The following is a 23,382-nucleotide window of genomic DNA, read 5'->3' on the forward strand; positions in this document are numbered from 1 at the left end:
TAATTTGACTTATTGTTGAAGACAGATGTAAGCTCTCTGAAGTCACATTTCACAGCTTTTAACCCCTGAATTATTGCCCCTTTTCTTAACACAAGCTTGAAAATGGCATACCCAAAATACAATGTCTACTATTCTTGAACCCCTTTGACTACAGGCATAATCCTGGTGTCGTCTGAAAGGTAACCCTTTGGGGTTTGTTTTCCAAGAGTCTCAGAATTACTCTAAGGGTTACTAAATCTTAGTTACAGAAGCTCAGACACAGTGGAATTGGAAGATTCTTTTCTCACTGAAAAAATTTTGACTGGATCCAGGTGTGCTTAGAAACAGCCAAGTGACAATACTGGACAAATCTCCTTTCAAATTTGAGGGCAATATCACAAAAAATGAGCATTGTCTAATCTATGTCCAGGCATTTTTCCAAAAAGGACATTTGGACACATGGAAACTAAATTATATTATGAGGTGTAAAACACTCTATTTTTCTTACTGAACCATACACCTTTTATCCTCAAAAAAGTTTTTGTGCGTCCCCCCTCCCTCCCCCCTTTCTCACCACCTACTCCACTCAGCTCCTTGTTCAAGCAATGGTCCTGTCCCGCCTGGACTATTGCAATTCTCTGCTGGCTGGCCTTCCAGCATCTGCCATCAGACCCCTACAACTGATCCAGAATGCTGCAGCCCGTCTGGTATTCAATGTTCCCAGACATTCACATGTCACCCCCCTGCTCAGCAACCTCCACCGGCTGCCTGTTAAGGCTTGCATCAAATTTAAAACTTTGGTGCTCGCATACCAGGCAGTTAAGGGATCAGCCCCTGTATACAGTCAGGTCCATAAATATTGGGACATTGACACAATTCTCCTCTTTTTGGCTCCATACACCACCACAATGGATTTGAAATGAAACGAACAAGATGTGCTTTAACTGCAGACTTTCAGCTTTAATTTGAGGGTATTTACATCCAAATCAGGTGAACGGTGTAGGAATTACAACAGTTTGTATATGTGCCTCCCACTTTTTAAGGGACCAAAAGTAATGGGACAAACTAACAACCATAAATCAAACTTTCACTTTTTAATACTTGGTTGCAAATCCTTTGCAGTCAATTACAGCCTGAAGTCTGGAACGCATAGACATCACCAGACGCATCATTCATCCTGCTGCTTTTGTCAGCAGTCACATAATCAATAAATACAAGGGAACCGGTTCCATTGGCAGCCACACATGCCCACACCATGACACTACCACCACCATGCTTCACTGATGAGGTGGTGTGTTTTGGATCATGAGCAGTTCCTTTCCTTCTCCATACTCTTCTCTTCCCATCATTCTGGTACAAGTTGATCTTTGTCTCATCTGTCCATAGGATGTTGTTCCAGAACTGTAAAGGCTTTTTTAGATGTTCTTTGGCAAACTCTAATCTGGTCTTCCTGTTTTTGAGGCTCACCAATGGTTTACATCTTGTGGTGAACCCTCTGTATTCACTCTGGTGAAGTCTTCTCTTGATTGTTGACTTTGACACACATACACCTACCTCTGGGAGAGTGTTCTTGACCTGGCCAACTGTTGTGAAGGGGTTCACCAGGGAAAGAATTCTTCTGTCATCCACCACAGTTGTTTTCCATGGTCTTCCGGGTCTTTTGGTGTTGCTGAGCTCACCGGTGTGTTCTTTCTTTTTAAGAATGTTCCAAACAGTTGATTTGGCCACACCTAAAGTTTTTGCTATCTCTCTGATGGGTTTTTTTTTTTTTTTTTTTTTTACAGCCTAATGATGGCTTGCTTCACTGATAGTGTGACAGCTCTTTGGATCTCATATTGAGAGTTGACAGCAACAGATTCCAAATGCAAATAGCACACTTGAAACGAACTCTAGACCTTTTATCTGCTCCTTGTAAATGAGATAATGAGGGAATAACATACACCTGGCCATGGAACAGCTGAGCAGCCAATTGTCCCATTACTTTGGCTCCCTTAAAAAGTGGGAGGCACATATAGAAACTGTTGTAATTCCTACACCGTTCACCTGATTTGGATGTGAAAGTCTGCATTTAAAGCATATCTTGTTTGTTTCATTTCAAATCCATTGTGGTGGTCTATAGAGCCAAAAAGAGGAGAATTGTGTCGATGTCCCAATATTTATGGACCTGACTGTATATTCAATCCCTTTTCAAGACCTATATACCAACAAGACCCCTCCGTTCTGCCACTTCGTGCCGTCTGGCGCCTCCCCCTCGCCACACCTGCACTTCCCGCTCATGACTGCTGTCTGTCCTGGTCCCACGGTGGTGGAATGACCTCCCGGTGGATGTCAGAACGGCAGAGTCTCTGACCTCCTTCAAGCGCAGACTGAAGACTCATCTCTTCAGGCTACACCTTTCCCTCCCTAACTCACCACCATGATTAGCCATAGACTGTAATGGCACTTATGTATATATTGTGTAGATATTGTTGTTTTTTATTGGCTGTTGTATTGTTGTATTCAGGGTATTCTAGCTGCCAACTGTGGTATGCTAGTTTGAAAGTTGATTGTATTCTTCAAGGGTTCTGATTATCTGTGTTTACACTAGGACTCGGAACTGTACTGTCCTCTCAGGTCCTCTTAGCTCTCATACTTGATTTGCACTTGATTTGCACTTCATTGTACATCGCTCTGGATAAGAGCGTCTGCTAAATGCCATGTAATGTAATGTACCTCTTTGTCCTACATTACATTACATTACATTATTGGCATTTGGCAGACGCTCTTATCCAGAGTGACGTACAGTTGATTAGACTAAGCAGGAGACAATCCTCCCCTGGAGCAATGCAGGGTTAAGGGCCTTGCTCAAGGGCCCAACGGCTTGTGCGGATCTTATTGTGGCTACACCGGGATTGGAACCACCGACATTGTGTGTCCCAGTCATTTACCTTAACCACTACGCTACAGGCCGCCCCGGCCTGTCCTAAACTCTCTCTCCTTACAGCTGTCCTCAGACAGCAACAGGTTGAGAAGAAAAAATAAGTACAATAATAGCAATAATACCATCTTGTATACTAATATATTCATTGAGGTACATTGATTGAAGTTTTTATCAAATACTCAACCCCCATAAACAAGTCAAACACATTTCTATTTCACATGCTATTTTATTCAAAAGCAGGCTGGCTCCATATTTATAGCATACTGAATAATAAAATATTTAAAAAATTTATTTAGATGCTCACCGATATCAAATGTGGTCACGTCACTGAAAAATCTCAAGAATTGTTTTTGCCAATGCGCAACAGACTCCGCATGTGTATTGAAAATGCTATGGTTTTGTTATGCAGGCGAAAAATGTTTTATGCAACCCTAACAAATTGTACACCATAACAAGGTAATGCCATTATCTAAGCTGGTAATAGTTGTAATTTCTATAACATGCCCATGGTTGGTTCTCTGATGAACTGAAGTTATACAGAATTTCCTTACACGGATGGGGGTAACGCATTTTCTCTGCAACTACATTACAAATACTGGTCAGAGATAGGCTCATCATGTTCAAGAGAGCCTTCACAAAACATAGATTATAGCATTTCTATGTACAAGTACTTTTGTAGAAGTATACCATGGAAAAACAGACAACAATGATAATTGCTTCAGAGAAATTCTAAGTAAACATCGGACATTATTAGAATGAGAAACTATTATGCAGTTGCTGCACTGGACACTTTATGGGTACTGTTCTAAGGTAACACTGACATTACCTTATTTCTTGTAGTATGTATGTGGATTTACCACATCATGTTACAAAATACGGAACTGTTGTCTTAAAAGGAATGGCATCTTAAAATAGGTTATGCAGATAGAACAATGAGTTTCAAATGGTTTATCCTGTAACCATAGTGATTGAAAATTGCACCCTGAAAAAAATGAATGAATGCAAAAAAAACCTCTGAAGCCTTAAGGGTTTAAAGCTGAGGTTTAATCCTGTTAACTTTTTTACAATTGCCAACAGATTCCCTTGTCATTTTGTTTAGATTTCTTTTGCCGGGGTGGGGGGGTTGCACACTTCTATTGATTGATCTCTACAGGATGCTACATAGACAACACAGGCAACCTGTTGTCCCAGACACAGCCTTGTGTTATGTTGTATGAAAGCTGTAATGGTTTAAATTAAGTCTATGCCAGGGGAAGACATCCTCTAATAGACCCTTAAAATGGAGGCACAGAGAGCAGCTGCAGCTGCATCTTTCATTCTGAGAGACTCCAAATTTGACTGAATTATTTAGCATGCAAAGTGACAACGATGTTTACTGCCAAAAACCAACACACAGACAGCTTAGGTAATAGAAATAGGACAGCAAATATTCCTCAAAGTGCATAAAATGAATTATTTTCACTCGTACAAAACCTATCCATACAAAGAAACATTTCCAATCACAGACTGCTGATTTTTATTCTCACCTGCACTTTTTTCAATCATGGAAGACAACTGCATTGTGTGAAGTTCTACGTGTATTAAATCCTTTGGAAATTATCAGTACGAAATTGACCCCTTCAGTCTCACCCGGCCACCCAGGGCTGGGCCAGTGTGGGTTTTTTTGCATGAATTCCTTTTTTTCGCGGTGCAATTTTCAGTCACTATGGTAACAGGATATACCAGTTACCATAACAGACAACAGTTCCTTATTATGCAAAATGGGGGTGGCAAAACAAGTGTGGGGGGACCTCACCTTCTCTGCATTTTGTAAATCCATATAACTCGGAGATAGAATGTCCATTGTTTACTTACAATGTCTCTAGAGGAATGGACATTGTTATCAGTTTCGCCTTTGCATACTTCTACAAAAGTAATTGTACATAGGAATGCGATTATCTACATTTTGTATAGGCTCTCTCGAACAGGATGAGCCAACAAACAAACTTGACTAGTATCGTTAACCTCTAGTATCAGTAACCCAGCTGCACAGTAAATGTGCAATCCCCATCCATGAGCAAAAAATACAGTGTAAAAAATACAGTTCCAGCTCTGCCTAGAACTGGCTAGTGGTATGGTATTGAAGTAATAACTTAGAAGCATTTTAGCTAACATTATGTTTCCAACGATGTATAGTTTGTAAGGCTTGCATAAAACAGCATTATTTTGCCTGTGCAAAAAACCCAAGCATTTTCAATACGCACGCTGAGAATGTTACTCTTCAGTAAAAACAGTTTTTAAGCAAAATAGTGTTAGACTCTCCAACCAGGGAATGAGGAGTCTATTTATAAATATTATAAAACTTTGCACTTTACTTTGGGATTTAAGAACATAACAATGCATAGTGACAAAGACAGGTCATAATGTTACTCTTCAGTAAAAACAGTTTTTAAGCAAAATAGTTGACGTTTTACAACAAAAACAAATATTTTGCCATGCCTATGTCTAAATAGACTTTCACAGAATCTCTTGTCTCTCTAGTCTCTGGAGTATTCTCGAGTGAATATTTCTCAGGAAGACTGTGAAAACACCTTTGGCTCCAATATAGAGAGTATTTTCATTGCTGTGACCCCATTTTATATAAGTGAGCATCTAAATATATTCTCAAAATATATTTTTTATTATTATTTAGTGTGCTAATAAATAAGGACCAAGCCTACTTTTGAATAATAAATAGCATGTGAAATTGTGGAATCTATTTGACTTGTTGATGGAGGTTGTGCATTTGACAAAAACGTCAATCAATGGACCTCAATCAATATATTAGTATACAAGATGTTAGTATACACTGTTATTGTGATTATTGTACTTATTCTTTTCAATTTTTTTTGACCTGTTGCTGTCTGAGGAAAGCACAAGGAGAGGGAGAGGGAGAGGAAGGGGGAGGGTGACAGGTGGGGCGAAGTGAAAAATACAGCAAAAAATCAGCAAAAGACAGTATTTTACGTAAGACTTTTGCATAATATAATTTAGTTTAATTTCAAATTTGAAAGGGGATTTGTCCAGTGTTTTGACTGTGGCTCCATTGTGCATCAGACACAGCCACAATAATCTGTATCCACTGAAAACATAAAAAATCTTCAGTGCGAAACGAATCTTCCACTTTCAATGTGCTTGAGCTTCTGTAACTTTGTTTCATTAATACTTGGAGTAATTCTGACTCTTGGAAAACAAACCCCAAAGAGCTACCTTTCAGAAGACACCACTAGTTATGTAGTAAAAAGGGTTCAAGAATAGTAACCATTTTATTTCGTGTATGTAATTTTAAAGCTTGTGTCAAGAAAAGTGTTGGTACTTAATAGGTTAAAAAGCATATTAAGTCATCCATACAAATTAATGATGTTCATGAACTCTATTAGCTTATGCAACATTAATGGATTAATAAGTAAATTACCTCTGTCATCATTAGAATAATTGTAATAAATTGTTCCATCTCCAACATTATCATAAGTACAGCCTGATTTGTACACAGAAAATGAAACTGTCATGAAAAATAATAGTGGCTGAAAGATAATAGCAGAAAGGTCACATGACGTGTGAGAATAATGTTGAAAAGCATATTTTTCATGTGCTTATTAAAATATATTTTCAGAGAAATGTCACACTTGAAATATGCAGTCATTAAAATCTTGAGTTGAGACCAATGTTGAGTTATAAATGTTTATTTCATTTTTCATCAAGAATGTTATGGTCTGTGGGTTACCCAGCCAACAAATAGGGTCCAGTATCTGCCCGTGAATGACATTCAATCAGTACAGCAGTGTTTTAAAAATTGGTATTGATATTCAAAACGCAGCTGACCGCCAAGTAGGGCCTACCAACAATACTGTACAGCAGGAATTCTCAATCTTACCCAGAAAGGGCCTGTGTGGGTGCAGGCTTTTGTTCCAACCAAGCAGTTACACTCCTGATTCTACTAATAAACCATTTGAGTCTTTGCTAAGGACTTTGATTAGTAGAATCAAGTGAGTAACTGCTTGGTTGAAACAAAAGCCTGCACCCACACTGGCCCTTTATGGGTAGGATTGAGTTTCCCTGCTGTACGGGATACCATATATTATTACTAGAACCAAATTACAGTATTGTATGGCTCTGTGGTATGACTTTACCTTTTACAAAAGCAGAGACATATTAGCTGCAAAAACATTAAGCAATACAATCACAGTGAGCTGACCAATCAAGTTGTAAAGTTAGTCAATTTTTTACTTCCAAAATTCACAATGGCTCCCATTTTTACTATTTAATTAAGCCAGTGCTTTTTGCTATATTCCTTCTGTGGTGGTTCTTTGAATTCTCCTAGGCATTGGAGAGAATTCCTGGTTGAAGCCCTAGATCCCCGCAGGAGGTGTTCTCAAACTTCCACAGCACACTGAATGATGCAACATTACTGTATGTTTGGATTTCTGGGATGTGTCCACTGGCTCAGCTTGTTCATCCCATATAGGACTCACCCATACTCCCCTGCTGCTCAGGATGTCAGTGTGCACAAAGGATTTCCTATCTGCCAGGCTTAACTCTGCCAGTTATCCTGGGATAGCACTGTTTAAACCTCAACATAGCATTTCATCTTAAGCCCAGACACTGACCTCTGTTGAGAACAGGCCAGTGGATAAGAATCTTGACACTGTCAAGGAAGGGAGAGAGCTGTATAGACTGTGTCTGAGTGTGTGTGCACGTGCATGTGTCAGTATGTGTATGTGTGGATATGTGTGCACAACACAACTTCTCAAAAGTAATTGTTTGCTCACCATGTTAATTGATGACACAGGTCCGATGCTGTTCACAAATATGTCCACATCTATGACGGTTGGTTTAACTGCAAAAGAAAAAAGAAAAAAGAACCAGATTACCATATATTATCAGAATACTGTGATCTAGATTGACTAATGACACAAGGGAACATACTGCAAGTTCATCCATCATATAAGCTACAGGACCAGACCAGGCAAAAAAGGCTAGCAAGTGCATGTAATCACTAAAGTGCTAAAACTCAAGGCAAAGGTATGAAACAAAGTGTAAATACATGCACAGAACATGCCTCATCTGGCCTTTCTGACACCATTAATGAAAAAGCTGGTTGTTCTGAATGTCAGCTCACCTGAGAGGTGCATTGATGTTGATTGATGGCTGTGCCAACAAGTGCCACTGCCTGTAAGGAGGTTTGCTGTGCATATTCAATTACTGTCCATTTTCCTGATTTTATTCATCTGTCATTCACTTTGGAATGACAGACCGACTCTCCAACCAGGGAATGAGGAGTCTATTTATAAATATTATAAAACTTTGCACTTTACTTTGGGATTTAAGAACATAACAATGCATAGTGACAAAGACAGGTCATATAGCCAAACTGTGCTCACCATTTGCCGACAAGTATCCAAAACTGAATCAAACCTAGACATGGACACTTCAAGAATCGTTGCATCTACTATAGAAATCAACCTGAAAAAATATTTTTCAAGTAGTTTTTGTTGTCACTTTGACATTTGATGTTCTTTAATGAAAACAAATAATTACAAAATACCTAAAACTAGGCAAAAAAAAAGGAGACCAAACCCCCGTCTTAACCTAACAATTTGATCACATTGTACACAGCCTGGCCCAATGAAGCGTAAGGAAGAAAAAAAAAAGTACGGACAAATTTAAAACAAAACCTCACTTTACACAAAACGAATAATTTCAAAACAAAACTTTCAAACCATCGGCCCCCAAAGCACAGATGGCCCCTCCCAAGTCACAAACCTTCTTAAACCATTGTGAAAAAAGCAGAATTATTGGTTGTGGAAAACACCACAAAAAACTAATGGAATGAATGTGATTCATCACACATACTAGTGTGCTATCATATCTGTTAATGCATGTACTTTCAAATCCTGCTTGTCGGTACAGTACTTAATTGATTGTCTTAACATTATGTGCATTTTCTTTTCATGCTGAGTGCTGCTGTCCTTTTCTTAATCTCTTTCTGTCATTTTTTTTCAAACACAATATTTTTTAAAGTGATGATTTAAAAAATCAAAAATCGCATATAGGAAAGGTGGAAGTATATTTCAGTGGAGTAGTTCATACTGGCAAGCAAGCAGTAAGGCTGGAGATGCCAAGGAGAGATGACTCAATTCACAGGTGACCTTATGTACATCCTGTTTTGATTCACAACACAATTAATTGTGGTAAACAACAATCTGGACCAAAATAATTTTATGTTGGAGTGGGGCAAATAAATCATTCTAATCAGAGATCATTTTAAATGACTGCCTTAATTTTGTGCAAGCCCCTTAGTGGCCATGGTGCTGCTCAACTCTTCACTGTCAGTGCTCCTGCAACAAAACTATGAGAGGAAGTAACAATTGCTAAGCTAAAACATTAATAAATGGCATTAAATACGGGGCTTCTAAGTGCCACTATTGTTGTGTAGTTCTGCCAGTTAACAAGCTCCCCCTCCCAGTCTAATCTGCAACACAAGTGACTCACTTGACAATAGTGTTTATCTGGGAGCATGAACTCAAGGATACATACAAACATTTCACCACCAAAAATGTCAAAATAGGATTGGTGGAAAATCCTGAATTGCGAAATAAACAAGATGGAATCTTGTGTAGTTACACCACATCATTCTTCAATCAATATCCGCGACTAAATAAGGAATACATATATACATATACATATCAGGAGCTTCAGTTAGTTAATCACTCAGTTCACATTAACCATCAGAATGGGGAATACATGTGATCTAAGTGTTTTTTTGACAGTGGAATGATTGTTGGTGGCAGACAGTGTGGTTTGAGTATCTCAGAAACTGCTGATCTCCTGGGATTTCCACGTACACTAGTCTCTAGAGTTTGCAAAGAATGGTGAAAAACAAATCCAGTCAGCAGCAGCTCTCCAGACAGAAACGCCTTGTTAATGAGAGACGTCAGAGGAGAATGGCCAGACTGGTCAAAGCTGACAGGAAGGTGACAGTAACACAAATAACCACACATTAGAACAGTGGTATTAAAAGAGCATCTCTGAACACACAATGCATCATGACTCTAAGTGGATAGGCTACAGCAGTAGAAGTCTAAAAAAATAAGTCAGATAAATACCTAATAAAGTGCTCCCTGAGTGTACAGTCTTACCATCGGTTTTACAGGTAAAGATGTTCCTTTCAAGATTCAGTGGTCATTTATTGTCGTGGACAATCCAAAATAAACACGAAAATGGTAAGTGGGGCGCAGGCATTTAGTAAATCACCTTTGCATCACTCCAATTTATTCATGCTTCATTTAAGCCATGGTGAAATATTTTCAGTTCATTCTGTTTGATTGTGAACTTTCACTTCACTTGAGTGTTGAAATCCCCTTGTAACAAAAGATTACATACTTTTGAGTATAGAAAACGTAACGTAAGATTATTATATTTAGGTATGTGTACCACAGTGTGTCAAATTTCTTTTACATTCTTTACATTTTGAATGTGATATCAATGCATAATCTTAAACCACCATAAGGGCAAATGTATATGCTTTATAATGGACATTTTATAGGTTCTGCCTATCACTCTAAGATTTTGCACATTTGTGGTCAAGTCTCTGTGATGCTCTGGAGTTATAAATCCTCTGTGGCAGGTGAGACTTGGTTTGCCAGAAGCTATGTAGAAATGTATGTGCTCTTTCCTGCAGTTCCGTGTCTGAGACCCGGAACTGAGGTGCCAGAGAGAGATGCATACAAGAGAGCTCAGTTCAGGAGAGCTGTGTTCCTGGAACTGCAACTGACGCTGAAAAGCCACCGTTCGGAACTTCTTTACATTTCGTGTTTACGTTTGTTGTTTTTACCCCGTTCCTGTGAGGGTGACGGAAGACATGATTGTTTGTATAAAAGTCCACGCCTGCTCTCTCTCTCTCTCACTCACTTCCCCGGCTAAGTGTACATAATAAATTGCCAGTGTAAACCGGCATTTGCTCTACTTCCCTGTCTCTATCAGATCGGGAGTATTGCGCAGGTAGACATACAGATTCAGCATGACCAATTGCATGAAGAAGAATTTTATTTATTTATTTTTTTAATAGTACATTTTACTTCTAATTTCATTCTGTAGCAGTGTTTATTCTCTTGACATATGTGATATTATCATCAGATGAAAATAAAATGAAAACAGCAAGAAGTGTAAAAATTCACTTTTACATATAAAGTCATATAACTTCATTGGAATGAAACAATGACTACAATAGAACCACAAATGAAGAAACGGGCCCAAGATTCTTATGCACAGCATTGAATTTTACAGTACATATAAGAGCGAAGGACATCGAATGATCTGTCATCTCTCGTTACCCTTCGCACTACAATACCTGAGCAGTCATAGTCAGAATTCAATAGAACTCAGTAAAACTGACTCAACACCATCTCACACTTCAAGGTGACTTTCTATTGGCTGAAGACTGATACAGGCTATTTTGGTGATTGGAAGCAACATTAATGCGGAGACAAACAAAAATCTAATTAATTCTGTTCAATGAATGTACCAGTTTGCTCAGCTTGACTTTCAATTATTTTTCTTTTGTTTCTTTTTGTAATTGTAAATTGAAACATTTGGATTAATTTTGTGGTGAGTTACCTTTGAACAGTCAGGCACAATAGCCCTGAATAAAATCCTTTGATCGGCAAAAAAATTATTTTGTGTTCACTGCTTTTAGAATGGGGTGGAAGTACTGCTGAGAAACCTTACAGTGCACAAGATAAAGAGAGAGACAGAGAGAGAGAGAGAGGGAGAGAGGGCGTGGGGGGGGCGGGGGAGGGGGGTGGGGGGTGGCTCACAGCTTGCGATTCATCAAGATGCTTCGGAAAGGAGGAGGGTTTAATTCACCCAAATGATCAGAATAATTAAGTACATTTAAGTAATTGCTGGGCCTTGGTACAAAAGAAGAACAAGTACACTGTGAACTTCCAACCCAGCCCCCCTCCTTACCCACCCCCTCCTGGAATTGTAGCTCAAACCTACTTGTCTCTCAGGATCAAGGAAACATTTTCACACAGTAGCTCTTTGGTGCGTCATAGGTACTACCACGCAGAGCACTCTGTTCTTCTGACTGGAAAAATGCACTGAACTCCATAAATATTACAGGGTTTTATGGTTCACGAGTAACGTCATATTACCCCTTACCTTTCCATGGTTTTCAAGGTGCTATGTTTTGTGTGTCATTTAAGAGTAAGGGAAATTGCTCTGTTATTACTGAAAGGGAGAGGCAGTCTTTCACTGAATGAAATATGGGGGTGGGGGGTATATGAACACACTATAGTAGGTAGAGGGGTCGCTCAGAGTTCAGGGTGAAACATGTATGTTTCTATTAGGGGTGGGCGATATATCATTATAAACTATATATAGAAATGAAGGCTATGAAATGAATTTGGTTATATCGTCTATTCCGGTAGAGAATGGATTTTGATGCTTGTGCTGTGTCAGTACAAACCTTTTGGCCAGAAAACTGGACAATAATGAGTGCCCGCTGGCCCAGGGCTGTGCCCGGGATTAGTTCAGGCCATTCATTGATTTTTCACTTGGCCAATCAGGTTATACCCTATGTATATCTCTGTCAAATATTTAAAAATATGTACCATCCTGCATGGCAAGATAAATAAAAAAAGCACAATGAAAAGGAAACGAGATGTCACACTGTAGCTTGCATGCTCCCCATGAAAATAGAAATCGCTCCTTGGTTGTTTTTTTAAAGGTCCCATATTGTTGAAAATACCATTTCGCTTGCTTTATGGATTATAAATGAGTTGCAGGTGCTATAAAAACACTGCAAACTTATCAATACGTACAGTCCTCAAATAAGTCCACACAATCCTTATTAAGAAACTACATTTAAACAAGCCAGAAATCCATGCGTTCAGCACAGACAGCGTTGAGTTCATAGTGGAGCTAGCCAGCCATTAAAGAACAGCGGTTCATTGATAAAAAGAGCCTTAAAGACACAGTTATTAAACAGCCTGTTCTTGGTAAAGCTCATTAGAGGCGCTGGAGAATGGACAAATTGGATGGAAAAATTGGATAGAGATTGCTTTTGGTACTTAATAAAACCACACAAATGTCTTACTATGGATATCAGGGCCTAAAAAAAACACTGGAAAGGTGTGCAATATGGGACCTTTAAATATTATTAGTCCATGTGGAAAGACTTCCTTTTGAAGAGAATACCAAAACATTAGGCTATTTATATCTTATGTGTATAGTTTGCTGATCGTTGGTTAGATCATATGACATCCTTGTGTGGATCTAGCGAAGCTAGGATTGGGCTACAAACTATCCAGTTAGATTTCATAGTCCTGTCCTGTTGTGTTCAGAGTGCACATTGTGAGCTACATTTGAGGTGTATTATAAGGAGCGTGCATGTCTAGCCAGAGCTTACTTTCCTGTGCTTGCATCTCTCTAGTTTCTTTTGGGCTTCAATCAATGAGTGCAATGGCTTGAAAAATGTGAATCGCCAGCTTTTCATTCTCCAAAATTGCGACAATATTTTTAGGGGTTAGCAAGGCAGGGTGGCAATTGGGGTCACAAGCCCCATGAAGGGGGTGGCAGCTCTGTCCCTGCCTACAAAGGGTTCCCATCATAGGTAAGAAGTGGCTTGTAGCTGTGCCCGACAGTTGAACTGACTGACAACATCAGGCGAGAACTGGGCCATGTGTATTGTCATACAACTATGCTGGCACTTTACTAGCTCGGCTCAAGGCATATGCTAAAATAATAAAATAGAAACCTGGCACTAGCTGTTACTTAATCCAGTTTCTGAGTTCATATTTAAGAGCTGTACAAACTGTACCAAGCTGGTGTAACTTGGCGGCTCAAAGAAGAAAAAAACAAAACCCAGGCTGTTGGCTTTTTTTGCAAACGCCCCTAGTGATAGCCACTTTTCTGGCACATGCCACTTCATATTGGCTATGGCCCACTACATTTTTTTCATTGTCCTTGGAACAAACTCACAACAGAGAAGTGAGCATCTGTCTAATGGTCTGCAGTTACCTTCTGTCGAAGTACAAAAGAGGGTATGGATTTCCCCTGCAAGGGGATGGCACTGCCAGTCTCACACACCGTGTTTCTAAGATGAACAATCAAACACCCTTTCTTACAAATTATTTCATATGTGTTGCTTCACATACTATGATTACTTAGAGTGAAAGATAAACATTTTTTGGGGGGGTGAAGGGGAGATAGATTTGAAAAAGCAAAGCTTAATATTGATCCCACTGTAAAAGGAATTATACATTTTTTTCTGATGGAGTAATTCTGTTTGAAATTTCCAATGGCATGAAACGCTGCCTGCCTTTGTTCAAGTTCAACCCCGACTGGCTCCTCACCACAAATCTTTATGTAGAACATTGTCAGACTGCTGAATGGAGTATAAATATTCATGCCGATGGTGGTCATTTCCCAAAGCAAGAACCAGAGAGTTTTGCTTCTTTCAGTAATTAGAGGGAAACTTAATGAACATATTTGTAAGGAATTCAAACGTTTTGCTAGTGTATTTGGGCTCACAGTTCACCAAGGTCCTACTAGATGAGTCAATGTCTGAGGAGAAGGGTTGCTCTCCCTGCTGCCTCATCTCTGTGCCTAAGAGTTGGGCCTCAAGAAGTCGGTGTATATGCTGGGGAGAAGACCTATGAAGGAGAACGGCAGCAATAACAGCATTCTCCAGGTTTGTCTCAAGGAACAGGCCAGCCTGCGATCATATAAAAACTAATTGAGAAACATGCTAAATATTCTCACTAGCATCGTCCTGTTTATCAAGCCTTTTGATTCCTGCATCAAAAACATCTAGGGCCAGATTTACTAAGCCTTTTGTGATACATTCTGCCCTAGACACATGCATCGTATGTATCAAACAGGTGCACAGGGCTAGAAGTGCAGTGTATGCGCCATCTACCTGAGTTATCGCAAACTGTGTTTCTCTCCTTAATGAATATACTAAGAGGCGATCACGCAAATAACGAGTGGAGAGATACAAGTGTTGGTGATTATGTATGCCGTTGAATCTGCTAAAGTCCACGCAATTAACTAGGGTCGATTTTGCCTGAAATGTTTCAACCTCTAAAGAGCAGGTGCAATCAAGGCATAAAAAAGACATACAGGCATACAGCTCGAAAATGCATGAGGGAATCATTGCAGCACTAATTCAACTCCCTAAGCAAGAAATTATCTGCTGGTACAGATTAAGTAACCACGCAATCATGAAGGCTAGGTGTTTGTCATGGAAAAATAATTTATTAAATTAACCAACATTTCATGTGCAGCAGTTGAAAATGACTGAAATAACATGTTCAAAAACAGAACAGGATTGTGTATTTGTTTTGATCAGTTACCCTCCATAACAAAGGGGAAAACAATGTACTCCCAAAAAAACAGAAAACCGCTTGTGATTATGTGACAAGCAGAAGCAGAAGAATTCAAATGACAATTGCTGCCACAGCTGATGAATCTACATATTTTGTCCTGCGCTCTTACATGGCATCAGAGGATACATGGATATCCCTACATTCAGTGGACACAAGTTAGACCAGCTCAAGCTATGTTTTAAAACAGCTGTTAGCTGGATCACACCTAACAACACCGCCACTCCCGCTGCCCTCTCATCCTCCTTCTCCTTCTCGCACACTCCCCGGCCTTCCGGCCGTGGCGGTGGCGGTGGTACTGGTCTTTTAATTTCCCCCTCATGGAAATTCTCTGTTCTCCCCCTCTCTGACCTGTCCATATCCACTTTCGAATTCCATTCTGTTGCAGTATCCTACCCTACTAACCTTTTCATTGCAGTTATCTACCGTCCTCCAGGGCCCCTGGGAAACTTCCTTGATGAGCTAGACACCCTTCTCAGCTCCTTCCCTGAGGATGGCACCCCACTGATTCTCCTTGGAGACTTCAACATCCACCTAGAAGCCTCCCAGTCTGCTGCCTTCCTACCGCTAATCCACTCCTTCGGCCTCTCCCTGCAACACTCTCCTCCAACCCACAAGGCGGGCAATGTCCTAGACCTTGTCTTTGTGAGGAACTGCTCATGCTCCGATTTCACGGTTACCCCTCTGCATACATCTGATCACCACTTCATCTCATTCTCCCTCCCTCTTCCTCCCCATCCTCCTCCCCCTCCTCCCACCCACACTTCCTCAGCCCGCCGTAACCTCCGCTCCCTCTCACCCTCTTCCTTTGCCAGCACCGTCACCGCCTCACTCCCCCCTCTCGAATCCTTCTCCAAACTCCTCGCTGACTCTGCATCTGCCACGCTCCTTTCATCTCTCTCCTCCGCCTTTGACTCTCTCTGTCTCCCTGTCTCAAAGCCACCTCGCACATCCCCTCCCAGTCCTTGGATATCTGACACCCTCCGTACCTCCAGGGCCAGCCTCCGCGCAGCGGAGAGGAAGTGGGGGAAATCCAGAGACGTTTCAGACCTCATGACTTACCAGTCTCTCCTGGCGGCATTCTCTTCCGATGTCACTGCCGCCAAAGCAAAATACTATCAAACACAAATTCAGAACTCCGCTTCTAACCCCCGGAAACTTTTTTCCATTTTCTCCTCTCTCCTCAACGCACCGTCTCCTCCTCCTCAGTCCTCCTTCGCTGCTGATGACTTTGCTGATTTCTTCGATGAGAAGGTCACAGTCATCCGCAGATCCTTTACAACCACCGCCCCCCTCACTGTGCCCTTCCCCCCCTCTAGGCCCATCCCTTCCTTTTCCACTTTCTCCCCCCTTACAGACTCTGATGTTTCTCAACTCCTGCTCTGCCACCGCCCTACAACCTGTGCCCTATCCCCTCTTCTCTTCTCCAAACTATCACACCTGACATTCTCCCATTTGTCACCTCCCTTCTCAACTCCTCCCTGTCTTCCGGCTGTTTTCCGGCATCCTCCAAGAGGGCCCACATCACTCCGCTGCTAAAAAAGCCTACCCTGGATCCCTCCATCATCCAGAACTACCGCCCGGTATCTCTTCTTCCTTTCCTTTCTAAAACTATAGAACGAGCCGCTTCTACTCAACTTTCTTCCTTCTTTTCTAACAACAACCTGCTAGACCCCCATCAGTCTGGCTTCAGATCGGGCCACTCGACAGAGACTGCGCTCCTCTCCGTCAGTGAGTCACTCCATGCCGCACGAGCAGCCTCCCTCTCCTCTGTCCTCATTCTTCTAGATCTCTGCTGCCTTCGACACTGTGGATCACTCCATCCTCCTGTCTGCCCTGTCAGCAACGGGCATCTGTGGCACAGCCCTGGACTGGATTGAGTCCTACCTCTCTGGTCGCTCCTTCCAGGTTGCCTGGGCTGGTTCGGTATCGACACCTCGGCCCCTCGCCACAGGAGTTCCCCAGGGCTCAGTCCTTGGCCCGTTTCTTTTTTCTCTTTACACTCGCTCCCTTGGCCCTGTGATCACTGCACATGGGCTATCCTACCACTGCTACGCGGACAATACCCAACTCTTCGTCTCGTTCCCGCCGTCTGATACGCAGGTTTCAGCCCGTATCTCTGCTTGCCTGAGGGACATCCAGAGCTGGATGGACAACCACCATCTAAAGCTCAACCCAGGTAAAACTGAAATGATATTCATCCCTGCTAATACCTCTCCCCATCTGGATCTCTCCATTTCCCTCGGGGATACCACACTCACGCCGTCAGCCAGTGCAAGGAACCTCGGCGTGGTGATGGACAGCAGACTGTCCCTTTCCGAGAACATTGCGGCGGTGACCCGGTCTTGCAGGTTCTTCCTATACAACATACGGAGAATCCGCCCCTTTCTCACCCCCTACTTGACCCAGCTCCTGGTCCAAGCGATGGTTCTGTCCCGCCTGGACTACTGCAATTCCCTCTTGGCTGGCCTCCCAGCGTCCGCCATCAGACCCCTCCAACTCATCCAGAATGCAGCAGCTCGTCTGGTCTTCAACCTTCCCAAATACTCACACGTCACCCCCCGCTTACTTCCCTCCACTGGCTGCCTGTCATGGCTCGCATCAAATTCAAAACATTGGTGCTAGCCTTCCAAGCAGTTAAAGGGTCTTCCCCAGCTTATCTGCAAAAAATCATCAGACCCTACACCCCTGCCAGACCGCTTCGTTCAGCCTCCACAGGCCGCTTGGCACCTCGAACTCCCCGTTGAGGTCAGAACTATAGAATCTCTCCCCACCTTCAAGCGCAAGCTGAAGACACACCTCTTCAAGCAGCACCTCTCCCCATCCCTCCCTACCTCCCTGTGAACCTTAATTGTTGTCTCTGTGACTTGCTTTGTGTATCGGTATTTTTTAGGTAAGCAGTGTTTGGATAGTTAACTTTGGTCACTTTTGCTCTGTTTGTTTGTTTGTTCAAAAAAAAATAATAATAAATGGCCCTTGTCCTTACCTTTGTTGTACAGGTAGCAGTTGAAATTGTACTTCCCTCTAGGGTCTTTCAGCGAACTTATCCCTGGTTATGGGTATGCACTTTGTTGTACGTCGCTCTGGATAAGAGCGTCTGCCAAATGCCAATAATGTAATGTAATATTCAAAACCTTTCACAACTGGAATTTCAGAGGGAACAACATTTTTCTTTTTAATTAGATCACCTACAGACCAAATATGATGCCATCACCTGCATTCTGTTACATCAATACACCCTTGAATAAGTCCTCATATTTGATTTATTCATTTAAAAACACCAAAGGAAAGGCATTGTGTTTTGTGGCGCCAGGAAGGGAGATTTGGCTGCTGTCCACCAGGTGGCAGCACCGGCCCTGCATACAAGTATGGCCCCAGCTGTGATTAATTGCAATCACTGTAGCTGTGTCCACTTACCTAATTAGTGGGCTACATACAAGGCCTCAGTAGAGAGTAGGGGGTTTTGAGGAAACCTGTTTGGCTAAATTGCATTGGTAAAATAATAAAATCAGGGTTGTGTGTTTGTTATGATTAGTTATCCTACTAAACAATCATGGAAAACAAAGGGGAATGACTCAGAACTGCCAAAAAAAGAGAGTATCACTTGTAACTTCTATGACAAGCGCCCAGCCATACAAATAATTACTCTTCTGCAAGAAATAAAAGATGTCCTGGAACTTCCCACACAAAAATCCCAGCAATAGTAAATTTCCTTGCAATATTATATCTCACATTTGGATTACAGTTTTTTTTACAATCGCTAACATCCTTTTGTCCAATCTGTAGTCACATTTAGAGTATATTTGCGTTTAGAGCATTTTCAAAACTCTAAACACAATTAGCACAACATCCACCCAGAATGCTTCTCATTAGCCTCCACTGGCTTCCTATTGCCGCACGCATCCGATTCAAGGCCCTAGTGTTGGCATTTTAGGCTGCTAAGGGGATTGCCCCAACTTACATAGGATCCTTGATCACTCCCTACTCCCCAGCTAGACCACTCCGGTCTGCCAGCTCTGGTCGCCTTATGGTTCCCTCACTACGAGCACCTGGCGGTCGAGCTGCATGTTCACGCCTGTTTTCCGTTCTGGTTCCTCAGTGGTGGAATGATTTGCCTACCACTATCAGGACAGCAGAATCCCTCCCCCTATTTCAAAGCAGACTAAAAACACACCTTTTCAAACTTCTCCCTCCTTATTTCCCCCGCCCCCCTATCCCTCTTGTCTAACCCCCCCCCCCCCAAAAAAAACTTATGATGACTATATGTTTAGAACAGCACTTCCTATGTATTTTCCTAGTTATGGATGTGATGCTTTGACTTGTGGAAGAACCTATGCACTTGTAAGTCGCTTTGGATTAAAAGCGTCTGCCAAATGACTAAAATGTAAAAATGTAAATGTTGTGGACCATGCCATTACCACAATTCATCTTGTTTGCACATAATATGCAGTCAATTAACACCTTTCCAAAATGCTTACATATTATTTACATACAAGCTTACTCAATACCAAAATTATGGATGTTTCTTGTTTTATTTAGAAATGCTTGCACACAGCATGCCAGAAATGAAAACCTAATGTTCAAAACCTTAAATATAAAGCCTGTACTTCTACAACAACAGCAGCTCAAAAGTTATATTGCAACAGTTGATAAGCCTTTTTGAATGAAGATCATTGAAACAACTAAGAAATAGCTGATTTTAGTTGAATAAAATAGACCAACCACAGCTCAACCGGAAACATAGCCAGCTGTTGAGGTTCTTTCAATTACATGGACATATACAGTAAATGGGACTTTTTGGAATGATTTTGTTCAATGTGGATACAGAACAACACAGAGGAGCAGAGAGAGAAAAAATAACATCTGGACAAGGGAGAGGAATAGTTGGACGAGGGAAAGGAAGAAGACCAGGCAGAGGAGTAGCTGAACTAGAGAGAGGAGCAGCTGGACCAGGCAGAGGAGTAGTTTGACCAGGACAATGGAGAAAGAGAGGTAGGGGGAGAGGAGTAAGAATGTGTGGTAGTGTTCAAAGGAGAGTAAGAGCCAACATCATAGACCTTATGATAAAACATTGCCTATCACTGAGAGGCTGGTGAAAGAGTCCAGCCTAATCTCAGACAGTCAGCTGCAGTTTCCATTATCCAGAATTTTTAACAAAGCAACAGGTTTGCATTTCACAAGCGCTTCTTCTATCAGTACTGTTGTTATGTCCCACAGCAACTGTAGGCCACCAGTCCCAATGCTAATACATATGTTGTATTTGTGTTCCTCTAAATGACGCAACGTCTTCCACCCTCTGGGGGAAGAGGAAAGCTCCTCAGTGAAGCAAGAGCATGCCGTTGTAGGATTGGTCATTGCTGACAATGCAATAAAACTGAGAAAAATTCAGACCAGAATACTAGAGGACAACCTGGTATTTCACAATGCGGAAAGCATCAGCCTGACCACCATTGCTCGGAATCTGACCAAACGCAGAGCTTGAATGAAACAGGATCTGAGTTTTCCCTGTGTTTTTCCGTCCTGGTCCCTGTTTGTACACTGTTTTGGAAGGAACAGTGAGTGGGTCAAGGAACTGGCATGGTGTCTATCCAACTTAGAGTTTTACACTATGCTACTCATGGGTTACAGTACATACAGTAGGACATACTTGAAAGCATTTACACATACTGTGTTTCATTTCTTTCAGAGAGTCATAGAGTTGGATTAGTTGCTAATCAGACCCCGCATGAAATCATTTATGTAGACGAGGCAGGGTTTACCCTGGCAAAAACACGTTGGCGGGGAAGAAATGTCATCGGGAATCACAAAGCTCATCCAAGAACGGTTTCCCTATTCCTCTCACCCCTACTCACCACGCCTCAACCCCATTGAGGATTTTTTTTCTGAATGAAGGTGGAAAGTGTATGATCATTGGCCACATGACCAAACGTCCCTCCTGGATGCAATGGATGCCGACTGCAGAGACCTCTCAGCTGAAGACTGCCAGGGGTGGATAAGACATGCCAAACGTTTCTATCCAAGGTACATAAAGAGATGACATGAGATGTGATGTGAACAAAAACATGTGGCCAAATGCTGAAGATTGTATAGATTAGATCAGGACTTTTTTTCCCCTTCTGTGCATTTTTTACTGTACTTATGTATTTTATTTTTACACATTTGGAACCAAAGGCCATGTATGTTGTTTTTTTTGTTGATCACTGACAGCAATTTTATGTTGCTAATTAAGTTTTTACTGCAGCAATTCTTCCAACAAGAATACATTGCCAGTCATAGCGCAATGAACTGAAAAACACTAACAACCGCTGGCATTACATTAGATGCACAATTTTGATCAATCTTTGAAGAATATAATTTTGTGTTCTCTATTTTCAAGGTTTTCTTTTTGTAATTAGTTGAAGTATTATTTTGTTCTTTGATTGATTGTGTAGCATGTCATTGCCGCAGTAAAGGTTGTATTGGCAAACATGGATGTAGTTTACAGTGAAAAAATATTGGAACAAAATGTGAAAAATGTGTTTTCTGAAAAGTCTGATGTAGACTTTTCTTCTGAAGTTTACTTCAATTGGCCAAATGTTCTCGTCAAAATCATACTATATGTCCTCTCTTGCTATACGCTGGGGAAAGAACATATGCATGCCTGATCTATCACTTGAAATTCTCTCAACACCTCCAACTAAATCAGGTGTCATTGTTTTATTCAATAACCAATTCACAATCAGAAGCACAATCAACTTCAATCAGCATGTTGTTTACTATTAATAAAAATATATATGGTTTTGAATGCATTTTAATATAGTATTTGTGGCTTAGCAAATTGATATCCACTTGAATTTTATGTTAGGTCTTGAACTTGAGTGTATCCGTTTTGAAATAGTGTGCTGACATTTGCAAATTGAGCTCTAAAAATCTACATTTTTTGGTGGTTAAGAAATTAAATCAAGATGTCAACTGTCCATTGAATGCCAAAGCAATGAAAATAATTCACAGCTTGGTCCACAAAGAGTGCTGTTGTGCTAACTGTGTGAATAACACACAGTTAACACAGAAAAGGTCAAATTGGTATCAATAAATTCTTGTTAACAATTGTAAAAAATTTGCTTGACTCGTAAAATATGATTAGTAGGCAGTCCCATTCATTGATTGTGTAATGAGCTATAGCCTTCATAAATAACATGTTAATTTTGCAGGACCTAGGGAAATGTGGGGACAACAAAGACTAGCTGAAACACAGAATATAATATAATGAAACATTTTATCCAAAGTGACTTACAGTTGACTAGACTAGGCAGGAAACAATCTCCCCTGGAGCAATCTCCCCTGGGGTTAAGGGCCTTGGGGATATTATTGTGGCTACAACAGGGATCAAATCACCAACCTTGCGATTCCCAGTGTTGTTCTTTTGCCACTAGGCTACAGGCTGCCCCGAGACATAGGCGGGGTGAAGCGGCCTAGAGAATAGGACCTCTGAAAACAACATAAAACATTTTGGGGGATGGTCCTGTGCCAATTTGCTATAGTGGCAATTTCCAACAGGCAAATGCTTGTTGAGCTGGAATTTGACAACAGGAAATTTTCTCACCAGCGAGAGCCAGAGATTAATGCCATTCCTGCTGTTTGTACTTCCTGAAATGACATCTGGGCTTCCTCCAAATTAGGTCTTGCTTTGCCAAACAAAGCCTCAAAATGCATCACATGCCAAAATGTCATACTTACCATGTGTTCTGAAGACGCACGAAATGGCAGATATATTTGTAACGACTGTATTAGGATCTGCTCTCACAAGGCACATCAGTAATGAACGATTTGCGCTCATGTGTCCAGCTACACCTTTATCTCCTTGTATTGCGTGCTTCGCAAGGCTTTGTACATCACCTAATTAGCTTCTGAGTAGTCTGCTATTCTCTTTGTTAGCACTCTTTTGAGATGCTGAAGTGACAGTGCAAGTTGTGTTGGAAGGCAGAACAACCAGTACTGTCAGAGTACTGGGATAAGGTGCAGTTTAATAAAGGAATTGCTCTGCTCTGGATCTGAATACAATGGCAAGCCCATAGAGGTGACAAAAAATAAATGACC

General features: G+C 41.2%; 1 protein-coding gene across 3 annotated transcripts in view; it reads right to left on the minus strand.

Annotated features, from left to right (window-relative positions):
* LOC133124178 (gamma-aminobutyric acid receptor subunit gamma-3) overlaps positions 1–23,382 on the minus strand; it is a 258,881-nt gene that overhangs the window by 198,039 nt on the left and 37,460 nt on the right. For all 3 annotated transcript variants that reach the window (XM_061235139.1, XM_061235140.1, XM_061235141.1), the window contains exon 3: positions 7,687–7,754. In XM_061235139.1, the coding sequence (XP_061091123.1) occupies positions 7,687–7,754 (68 nt within the window). The remainder of the gene's footprint in view (positions 1–7,686; positions 7,755–23,382) is intronic.

Source organism: Conger conger, chromosome 3 (genome assembly GCF_963514075.1).
Source record: "Conger conger chromosome 3, fConCon1.1, whole genome shotgun sequence".
NCBI lineage: Eukaryota > Metazoa > Chordata > Actinopteri > Anguilliformes > Congridae > Conger > Conger conger.